The sequence below is a fragment of the Sinocyclocheilus rhinocerous genome, unplaced genomic scaffold (genome assembly GCF_001515625.1).
Source record: "Sinocyclocheilus rhinocerous isolate Xijiao unplaced genomic scaffold, SAMN03320098_v1.1 scaffold1370, whole genome shotgun sequence".
Classification (NCBI taxonomy): Eukaryota; Metazoa; Chordata; class Actinopteri; order Cypriniformes; family Cyprinidae; genus Sinocyclocheilus; species Sinocyclocheilus rhinocerous.
The window spans coordinates 124,985-136,719 of record NW_015635925.1 but is presented as its reverse complement, the minus strand read 5'-3'; the positions used below and the strand labels follow the sequence as shown (position 1 = coordinate 136,719).

The 11,735-nt window shown below is 37.7% G+C and overlaps 1 protein-coding gene across 1 annotated transcript in view; it reads right to left on the bottom strand.

Moving 5' to 3' along the window:
• The window catches only part of myt1b (myelin transcription factor 1b), a 99,489-nt gene extending 91,377 nt beyond the window's left edge, over positions 1-8,112 (bottom strand). Inside the window, exons 1-2 of the mRNA XM_016562014.1 lie at positions 8,072-8,112; positions 6,102-6,203 (exon numbers count right to left, since the gene is read on the bottom strand). Coding sequence (XP_016417500.1) covers positions 6,102-6,192 — 91 coding nt within the window. The 5' untranslated portion in view covers positions 6,193-6,203; positions 8,072-8,112. The remainder of the gene's footprint in view (positions 1-6,101; positions 6,204-8,071) is intronic.
• Between the last annotated feature and the right edge of the window lie 3,623 nt (positions 8,113-11,735).

Sequence of the window (11,735 nt, the reverse complement as noted above, 5' to 3'; positions counted from 1 at the left end):
GGATTGAACACAATGAAATTAAGCTGTAATAAAGTGGAGTAAAATCAAAATTGTGTAATAATCAATACATTTTATAATAATTATAATATATGTAAATATATTTATTTATAATAATATAATGATTAATTATTAAAATGATAGAATATAATTATCATAAGACTTAGATAGAAGAATTATTGTAAAAAATCATAACTGTGACTTTATATCTCACAATGTGACTTAATTTCTTATTTTAAACATTACCTCACAATTACCTTTTTTACCTTTTAGGTGGAAACAGACCTTCATAAATGAGCATGCTTGTAATAGAAAACTCATTTGTGTGTAAGAGAGGACAACACAGAGAATGTAAAACATATATATGGACATTTATTTGTGCATGTGTACCTGTGTACACACACACATTTCACACAAACATGGTTTTTAATAACAGCCATCTCATTTGGCAATAAATATTGCATCTGAATCTCACAGACGGAGGTCCCTTTGGAACCGTCATTGAGAGTGCAGAAGTCTGCTTTAGGGCATGATTCTTATTTCACACTCACAGTGTACGCATGTGTCGATGCATGCTTTCCAGGGCAAGGCCGTGAGACAGTGTGTGAATGATCCGTACATCTGTGTTCATGCGATCGCATATGTCTACGTTGCGTGTGCTTGAGTGTAACAGATGAATCACGCATGAGTGGTCAGGTGTATTTCTATTTGAGAACTACAGCAGACTATTCAAGCAATGTCTGTATGTGCATACAGTATGTGTGTGTGTGTGGTGATAATCCCTCTCTGTAATGTCATTCATAGGGTCTGGATGATCAGTTCAGGCACAAGTGGTAATACAGCCAGTGTGGTGGGATAATTGTGTCTGTATGGGGAGAGAAGAAGGGGGTTCTGGGAAAATAGAAAGTAGACATTCAAAGACTCATCAGGGATTATACACTCACACTTCTTTTGTTGCAAAGGCTTATACCAAACTTCACCTTAAACCAAAAGTGAAGGGGCTCGGACTCACTGAATATGATATATTGTGGCTCAGATCTTGCCTGTCTGTCAATTTTTTTTAAAGAACCAATTAAAAGTGTGCACAATGGTGCATTGTTTGCATTTTATTTTTATGATTTCACTGGAGCAGAGCGACTGAGAGCTGTATGGAGGGCCAAATAACTTATAATATTAACTTTGTGAACATTTTTTAACTGCTGGTAAGTTCAGCACTACAACTAGAACGATAAATGCATAAATAATGCATTTGAATCTGAGAAATAATAACATCCCCCTCCCATTTCAAGGCCCGTTCAGACCAGGAATATTAACCATACTGATAACTATGACTGTACAGTTTTAATAGCTGTTCTAATTCTGTGAGAATGGCAAAGTCCACACCGCAACTACAGCAATAATGACATGGAACAAAATCACTTTCAGATTTTTATTTCTTTTTTTGCAGCTGATGAATGATAAAAACATTGATAGCCAATCATAATCCACCTGTCTTTAAAGAGTGCAAGCATTTACTGTAAAGCAGCAGACAACATGACATGCTTAAAACAGCATCCCTAAACCGCATCCCCACATGACTCACTATCGTTTGAGTAAAATGACTTTACTAGCCAATCGATAAAGAGAAAGCAGAAGCAGTCTAACATACTGTACATGCATCTGATCCGGGTTAGATTGAGTGTCAGAACAGGATCAACACAGCAAAAGTAATATTGATAGTTTTGATTTTTTTTGCCGCCTGTGAAAGTAGGAAGGGATATGGTTCCGCAGCCTATGCTAAGAAAAATAACTGAAGCCTCTGATTCAGTAAATGTGAAGAAAGATCACATAATCACCGATTTTCTGTTGCTTAAGCCTTAAAGTACACTAAACTCCAGCAGGTCTACAGATATAGATAAACTGGTGTTCCCATTAGGGCACACATTACACTTCAATGACAACAATTAACACCAAGCAAACTGCCTCGCGTGCAGACGCATGCATAACATGCACCCAGTGGAAAGAAAGCCCTCAGCGAAAGATAACATATGGCGTGAGCAATTTCCCTCTCAATTTCAGCTCCAACTCCAGCTGATGTTTTCATGTGCCAGAAAATAGCCATTCCCCCTTTACTCCCCCCACTCTGAAAGTCATCTGCTCCATGAGCAGTAAGCACCATCGCGGCTTGTAGACCCAAATGAGAGTGTACAAATGATTTGTGGCACCATCGTCCCACAAAGGCGCCGGAGAACGGAAACAGGGAAGGAGAGGAGGAGGAGGGGAAAGAGAAGAGAGGGAGGAGACGTGGAGGGGGAGATAATGTCACTTTCACCTTGTATTCCTCCACCAGCCCATAATGCTAATTTTTCCCCATTTTCACAGCAAATTCGTTTCAGTAGCAGCAGCCAACCCCCCCCCCCCGCCCCCCAACTAGAGCAAATGAGAGAGAAATGAGAGAGCAAAGGCAAACGAGAGGGAGGGCGAGAGCGAGGGGTGCCGTTGGGGGGGTGAGTGGGCCGAATTTGCACAGTGACCTTTTTCTGATCCAATCTCACTGATGAATCCTAATGAAAGATTTAATAAAATCACACTTTACAATCTGTCTCTGCATCAAAGCGTGGAATCACATTCATATCAGACCAACTGCGTACACAAACCCGGTGAAATAAATATCAGATCTAAACCTGTGTGTGTGCCGGCCCAACGGATGCTGTCGGCAGGTAGAGTGGGGGTTGCGGGTTGGTACGGGCCCCCGAAATTGGCCAGACTGAACAGGGAACGCCTGGGCCATTTGTTCCAGATGCGGTCTAAAATCACATCTCATCACTTTCATTTAGACCTTAATGAGTTAGCTGTCAACACGGTGCACAATTCCACACTGATGTACACACATTTAAAGTTTGTAGGAAGGTTACTTCAGTTGGTAATGGTGGCGAGACGATTTTTCTCTAAAAAAGTTTTTGAATAAACATATAATGGACTAAAGAAGACTATTCTGATGCTATTTGAATAATGTGAGCATTTTCATTATTTTTAGAGGCTATGTTTCCTGACAGATGAAAGAACGACATTAGATGCACACTTCAGAATCTCGATGGAGTCCATTGGTCATCTTAGTATTTTTTGTCTATTTTCACCATTCATTTTAGGTACTGTGTATACAGACATGTTGGATTTGTTTACACTTTATTAAAATGTGTCCTTGTTACAGTGTAACTATACAACAACAAAGTCCTGAGTAATATTAATGCAGAGTTAGGGTTAGAATTTGGGGTTTGGTTTAGAGTTGGTTGCTTGTAACGTTGCTTAACTTACTATTATTACTATGGCAAGCACATTTAAGATATGTAATACAGACACTGTAAAATAAAGTTAAACTTTAGATTTTTATTTGTTTTGGAAATTAAAGGGAAAGTCATAGAAATTTGAAACAACATCAGGGTGAGTAAATGATCAAGAATTTTATTTTTGGGTCAACTCCTTTGTATGTAATGTCTTTGTTTTACTGAAATACAGAATGGAAAAATAATGTTGCAAAACCATTCATTACCATTCAAAACAGACTTGTTTGCTGTCTAGCATCTCCTTTTGTGTTCTGTGGAAGAAATTAAGTCATACAGGTTTGGGAAGACATGAGGTTCAAATTAGAGTAAATGATGACATAATTTTTGGGTGAACTCTTCCTTTAAAAAGTTTGTATATGTAACATGATGTTTAAAAAGCAACACAATGCTTTCCTGATGACATGCTGTTCCAAAGACATCCCGCAATATATGTGTGCCTGTTGGTTTTAAGGCATATTACTATTCTTCAGTACAAGGAGAAAGGTAGCACATATACCATCGTACATTAACCTTAGTGGGAGAGGAGAAAAACCAACAACATCACTTAAACTGCACAAGACATGAACAGGAAACTACTCTTCTCAGACACAGGGCCAAAATTAGTGTTCTGTCAAGATATGAGGTGCCGATGTATTCTTTGCAATGCTGACATCTGGTGGACAAAGAAACTCACAACGTCAGAATGTGAGAACAAGAGCAGATAGATTTTATGTGATGATCTGATTAATATAAAATACAAAAGCATAAAAGCTGTTAAACTGGCATTGTGTTTCTACTTCCAAAAGAGGTGGTGAGGTCACTGCATAATGTCCCTGAATATGTGTGCAATCTGAAAAGCAATCTGTGTGACCAGCACAGATCGAATGACAGTACTCATTGATTCCATATGAAATATCCAATATGCAATTTCTTACTGATTACAATTCAAATGACAATTACTCAGACTCATACAAGAGAGAGACTGATAGAGAGATTGAGAAAGGGAGATAGAGAATGTTCTGGCTTTGTAATCTACATTGTAAATGTGTGCACATGGATGTGAGAGGATAACACACAAATCGTTGTGAAAACATGTGCGTTAATCAGAGAAACGTCTGCACTTTAGCTGAGAGAATAAATGTGTGTGTGAATTAAAAAGATCAGTCAGTGAACATTTAGAAATGTGTGTGCATATTACAAATCTATCCATCCATCCATCTATCTATCTATCTATCTATCTATCTATCCACCCACCTATCCATATATACATCAGTTCATCCATCCACCTATCTATCTGACTCTAGGGTAGGATGTGTAAACTACAAGGCTTCATTGATATACTGAAGAGTATTGTATCCATCATGAAGTTCTAAACTCTGTTGTAAACATGCAGTGAAAATGGAGGTCTATTCTGCATCTTTATTCTGAGAGCACTCAGCAGAGTAAGTACTACATGCCTTTACAAACAGCACCTCAGCAGCCTTTTTTTTCAGTGGCACTGATATGCTCCCATTGAAAACAGAGCACTCAAGAGTAGACAACAATGACTCAACTGAGATTTTCCCCCATACATGTCCAATAGGCTCTATTCTGCACACTTTCTTCTCCTCAGCAATGACTGAAACATTTGCTAAAAGCTTCTCTTCCAGGCTTTTTGTCCATCAGTACAATTCCAACCTCAGGCTGCTCCTGTAGTGACCTAAGCATAATGAATTATTCACTCCTCTTCTTTGTAATTAATGGTCTGTGCTTTAAAGTGCATCTCTAAATTGGTATGTTTTATGGGGTCCTGTGAAACTGTTGTGCAAATCAGTCCACCATCTCACTAAAGGCCATACACGGCGGTTACTTCATGTGGAAAATCTAATTCATAAATGCCAAGTGGGAGCAGTTGCAAGGAAAATGTATTTTCTCATACAAACATATACTGTTATGGTGAGGTTTGTCATTGAAAGAAACTGCCCTGATATAATTTTACCAACGTGTGTGATATACAGCACAAAAAGGCAGTAAAAGAAAAACTCAAACAATCATCAGTTTCTTTGAAAATAACTGTAATAATAATTGCATTAATTTATAACTAAATGCATGAATCTCATGAAAACTATCAAGGAATGTCTATATTTCTTCCCAAAATCAAAATAAGAAAATGAGAACATAGAATCAACATAAAAATTAAACCTATTTAGTACCTTGTGTGACAAATTCTAAGTAGCCTACTGTAAAGATACACAACAATTTAAACGTTTGGGGTTTGTAAGATTTGTAAAAAATATTTTGAAAGTTTAAAAAATAGTAATATTGTGAAATATTATTACAATTTATAATAACTGTTTCTATTTGAATATATTTTAAAATTTAATTTATTTCTGTGATGGCAAAGCTGAATTTTCAGCATCATTACTCCAGTCTTCAGTGTCACATGATCCTTCAGAAATCATTCTAATATACTGATTTGCTGCTCAACAAACATTTCTTATTATGAGCAAAGTTGTGCTGCTTAATACTTTGTGGAAAACGGCACTTTTTTCAGAATTCTTCATTGAATAGAAAGCTCAAAAGAACAACATTTGAAATAGAAATCTTTTGTAACAGTATAAATGTCTTTACTGTCACGTTAGATCAATTGAAAGCTTCTTGCTGAATAAAAGCATTTGTATTATTAATTATAAAAAATTGCTTACCCCAAACTTTTGAAAAAGTGTCTATTGCTTAAATTGTTTAAATCAATGAATCAATAAATAAATACAATTAAATTTTCATCAAACATTACTCAAAAATAAATAACTAGGAGAGTTTTACCTTTCTCTGATACCTCAGTGTCTTCCATAACAGTGCTCAGCTCTTTGGTTTGACAGTCTGCTCTTTGAGTCTGATTGGCCTCTGCATGCATCACTGGTCACTCTACAGAAAGACAAGAGACAATAGGTTACTCATTTTTCAAAACAACCTGAAGGGGGAGTGATGTGTGTGTTTGGTGTTTATTGGGGGATTTGAGAGAAGTAGGCATCTCAATGCTGTAAAGAAGATTGCTGGATCAAAGCCCACTCAAGGCCTCTCATCTGACCACTGCTGTTGTGCCTTCAAACAAATAAATTGACCTTTTTGTGTACTGTACTGCAAGTTTCCTATAGATACTCAATGTTCTTTTCCTCTTATCTTTCACTTCACGTCAAGTCAAAGCACAGGGTTTTCAACTAATATTTTCTCACCACTTGCTGTGAATGAGAAAAGTGCACCTGGTACCTATTGTTTGCATGGATCTTTCCTCCCCAGCATGCATCAGCACACATTCTTTTTCTCTCTTTGTTCTGTTTATCTCCACCTGGACTATCATGACTCACGCTCTTCAACACAACACATTCTCCCATGCACTTCCCGGGACAAATTTTTTTTTAATAAAATCTTTCGAAGGCACGTCACTACTAATCCTGCAGTCTCTGCCTTTACACCCTGCTGCCACATCTCACAAACTGGGTAAAACTGGGAAAAATGTTAAGCCTCGGTTGTATCAGAATATGGTGACATTGCTTTTGCATGGATTTTTAGTTTTTGTGACTTTTTTTTAACAAGTAAAACAATTATATTTTTGGAGTGAAGCATTGAAAAAACATTAAATACATTAACTTATTACTGTCGATTCAACAAGACTATAGTGGTTTTGTTACTTATCTAAAAAGTTTGTAGAGTTTTCCTGGTAGAGATTAAAAAATCCAAAACCTACCTTGCTTGAAAGTTTTAAAGCAGTTTTTGCACATGTACTGCCTTATGAGATGGTCTGATAATGACGTGTTGAGCACAAGCCTTACTTTTATCATCAACTCTGAAGCGATTCAGACACTCTGTCTGGGTGGTTTTGTTGGTACAGAAGCGTAGAAGAAGAATAGAAAAAAAAGTCACAATGCCATCCTTTTAGACAGATGAAGAGGCATAAAAAAAGAAAATATAGCCTGAGGCTCTGAGCGTACTTCCCCTAATAATGTATAGTATCCCAGTCCTCAAGCAAGTTCAAAGTATCTAAGTTTATAGTGTGTAAACTTTACTTAACAGCGCACTGTGATAAGTTAAGCAAAGAGGAACCACAGATCTCATATCTTACTTTATAATCTAAACTTCTGTACTGGTCTATTATTCAAGTTGTATTAGATCTCAGGGTGTTTATGGTCTGTATTTGTACTCCAATTCAGATTAAAGAGATATGGAATTAAACGCCCTCTTATGCAAGAAAGACGTTGAAAATTCATGTTTTCAAAACCTTTTCCAGATCAGTCCCAGGTCAAACCAAGTATCAGTAAATAAACCCTGCCAAACAAGTTCAACTTCTTTGTCCCAGACATAACTATGGTGGAATGTCTCATTGGGTAGTTGAAAGTGAAAAGTATGTAACTTCAGAAAGTTCAAAGTGACTTTAGCTGCAGCAGCCCAGCGCCTCAGGCAGCACTGACACACAGAGGTTCAGTTCAGCACTGCCCATTACAGCTGCATGTCTTGCGACTCTCTTTAAACAGCTTCTTTCCTATTGTCAAATACTGTGGTTTTAACAAGAAAAATCAAACAAGCAAAAGCAAGGAGCAGCTGTGTGGAAAATGCTAGGCTAAAGGCACGTTAAAGATCTGTTTAAGTCTAAACATACAGTACAGACTTTCTGACTGTCGCTTACTTTTGGGTATCCAAAATTAAACTGTTTAACAGCCATTTCTAATCAAAAGCAACTCAGATGATAAAAATCTCAAACAACAATCAAGTAACACTCAACCAATATAAACTCTCACCTTCACTTGTAGCATGCCATCTGTTGTTGTCTGTTAAAACTGTGAAGTTCTGGGACAAAGTAAAAGCGTTGCTGTGATTTCCCTATGCAAACACTGAGGGGAGTTCACCTGAAATTCAAATCAAATACATACAACATACCAATGTTTATTTATGTGGTGTCCAATCTAATTTGCGTGTATTTGCATATTTTTCGCACATGCTTCCAGAGAAACTATATGCACTCTATTTTCTCTTACCTTACTATGCTTATTATATACAGGTACTTTGTTCTGTTATTATGCTGAAAAACATTAAAGTGAATTTTAATGGCTTTACAAAAGGATGTTAAAGAGTACTTTACCACCAGAAGAAAATATTTTGTTCATGTTGCACTAACGTTATGGCAGTTGTCTTGGACTGACACTTAGTATGGTGAATGCAGCAAAAGTTTCCAGTTAATGAACTGTGGGATATTCACAGTCAATCCTGTCTAATAATGAGAATTACTAAAATAAAGCAAGTAGTATTCAGCTGGTCATTTGATCTCAACAGCTTTTATTACTTTCGGCTATTGATATAACTTGAATCTGAGTGTACATGGTTTTAAATGTATTATCAATGTAAAAAAAAAGAACTAAAATTAGTAAAAAATAAGATAAAATAATGAACTACCAAATAACATGCATTTTGAGTCATTAACTTTAAATATGCACTAAGTACCAGGGCTACACATTTATCATAAATTAAGCTATCAATCACCAAGCTAAAACATTTCTGAGGTGTCTTTTCTTCATTTTCCTAATAACTAGGCCCTGACATAATATTGACTTCCAAGGGAGATAAAAGTATTATTATTAGTTCAGCATGTTGCTGTGGATGTGTTAGAATCTCACTTTGTTATGTTGAATTATGCTCTTTATCCAGCAGACACTAAACTTGCATAAATCCAACAAAAATGTAATGTGTTGTAATGCATAACTGCATGTATATGAAAAAATAATATAAAATAAAACAGCTCAGCTTGACTTCCTGAGGGTGACTTTCAACATATTCCGAAGGTTAATTGACCTTTTCATTGACCATTTGTTTAAGAAAAAAATACTTCATTTTTTTACATTTTGTCTTATTTTGTACCCTATATTTATGGAAAGTGTCTATAACAACATGCAGACATTATGAAGTGTATGTCAGTGAATGTCCTAATGTAAAATGTGTCTTGATCAGAAACCCCCCTGCAGGTGACACTGTTGCTCAACATATTCCCTCTATGAGGTTGTTTGGCGCCTCACCAGTGCAAAGATACTACATCAGTGTGTGTTTGTGTGCAGTGTAGTCTTGGACTTAAAGGGTTAGTTCACCAAAAAATGACAATTCTGTGATCACTCTTATGTGCCGTTCCAAACCTATGAGACTTTGGTCAATCTTTGAAACACAATTAAAAATATTTGTAATGAAACCTGAAGGTCCAGGTAACCAAAACAGAGAAGATCCAAAAAGGTCATACAGATGAAGTAAAATGAATACATATGAATCGAGTGATGTGTAGAGTCTTTTGTAGAGATATGATCACTTTATATGATGAACAGATTTAATTTAGGCTTGTATTTCCATCTAAACAACGATGGATACACATATATAATAGCACAATTACATATGGTAAAGTCTGCGCAAGTTTAAGGTTCTGTGTTTACCAGGTAAAACTTGCACAGTGTTTACCAGCTTAAACTTGCACAGGAGATGCACCAGAACCAATGAGGTTTGTTTTAGCGTTTGAGGACTGCACAAGTTCCATGTTTATCATATGAGGTGCTCTATTTGCATGTCATGATCACCAGCTGGAGTGCCCATGAGCTCCACCAGAGAGCACTCCTTATTACTCCTTTGCCATTCCATCACAAAGTACATTTCCATAAAACTTTGCCTGGACTTATTGTTGTGTGATCATCTTGTGCCGACTAAACTGACTTGAACGCACCTGACGTCGTAATTACGACTTGTCAACTCGTAAGTACGAACGTCCCAGGAGGACTTGAACGCAGCATTACACCTGTGTGTCATTAGCTTGTTAAGGTCTGTGTATATAAAATCTGTACTTCAGTTATTTTTTTTGTTGGTCATTGATCCTGTATGTGTGTTGATGCTCTCTTGCCTTCTCTGTGTGGATTATGTTTTTGATTCCCCTATGTGGATTGCACCCTTGTTCTTGGCTTAGATTGTCTGCGTTTTAATAAACTTTTGTGCTTTTGTTCCTTTTCTCAAAATATGCATTTAATGCCACCAACCACCAACAATGTTCCAACGATTCTCAAACAATTTATTCAAAGCAGTTCAAAGATTCCGTCTCTCAAAACCCCTCCTTTCCATGACCCTACCCTGCTCTGATTGGTCAGATGGCCCAGTCTTTCGGAAAATAATACGCCCATTGCCATAGTTCTGTATTTTGAACGCTGGATAGAAGCCATCATGGAAGTGGGATTTACTGATGACTCATTTTGGCTGTTCAGAGTCTATTCTTTATTTTGGGAGACAATAACTTTATTTATCGTGCATTTCACAGCCACAATAGCACTCATGTTTTATAATTTGTTTTCCCTTTTTATTCGAAACATTCCCAAACGCATTAACTATATCATGAAATATCTTTATTCTCACCTTTATAGATTAAGTTAGTTGATCTATAGTGGGCGATGGTCAAAGGTAGCCTAATAATGTCCAGAGGCAGTTAGTGAGGCTCAAAAAGAAAGAGCCTACAACTCATATACTGCCTAAGCGGAGCTCTGGAGAGCGGAGGCTTCAGCAGGATGACGAGAGGAAGCCTCAACACTCAGCCATAGTTGAGGAGCTCTTAAGAGTGGAGATCTCAGCATAATAACTCTCTAAAACGAGAGGAAACCTAGCAACACTCACTCACCGAAGATACACTTATAATGAAACCCGATTCCAGACCCTCAGAAAGAATCCTCATCATTGGTCCGGCCTCAGGGTCCACTCTCAAGTGCACACGATGGGGTGGGGTTTCAGGTTCAAGTACCAGCTCCAGATGGCTGTTTGCCTACAGACATCGTTTTCTTACCAAACACACTCCAGAAACAAGGATCCCTGAAGACAAAAAAGAGGATGACATATTCCACAGGTGCTCCTTTTATACTCGCAGTCGCTCATTTGCTTACGTCATGGGCTTCCACCTGCCAATGTCAAGTTCATTGTCGTTTTTTCATTCATGCTTCAGACACCGGTCACGCTGAAGGCGTTCCCCTAGCGCCCTCTAGAGGACGCAGCGTTGAGTTCCCTTTCGAAAGGGAACGCGTCTGTCTCTGTCTCAACGCCAGGCAGCGAATGCAGATTTGAATTTTAGCAGCTGGTGATATGATGCGCAGAACAATTTAATCATGCTGGTGTGATTGTATCAAATATAGAAAATATTATTCGGCTATTTTGTGAGCTGCATTCACACACTCCAGAAACAAGGATCCCTGAAGACAAAAAAGAGGATGACATATTCCACAGGTGCTCCTTTTATACTCGCAGTCGCTCATTTGCTTACGTCATGGGCTTCCACCTGCCAATGTCAAGTTCATTGTCGTTTTTTCATTCATGCTTCAGACACCGGTCACGCTGAAGGCGTTCCCCTAGCGCCCTCTAGAGGACGCAGCGTTGAGTTCCCTTTCGAAAGGGAACGCGTCT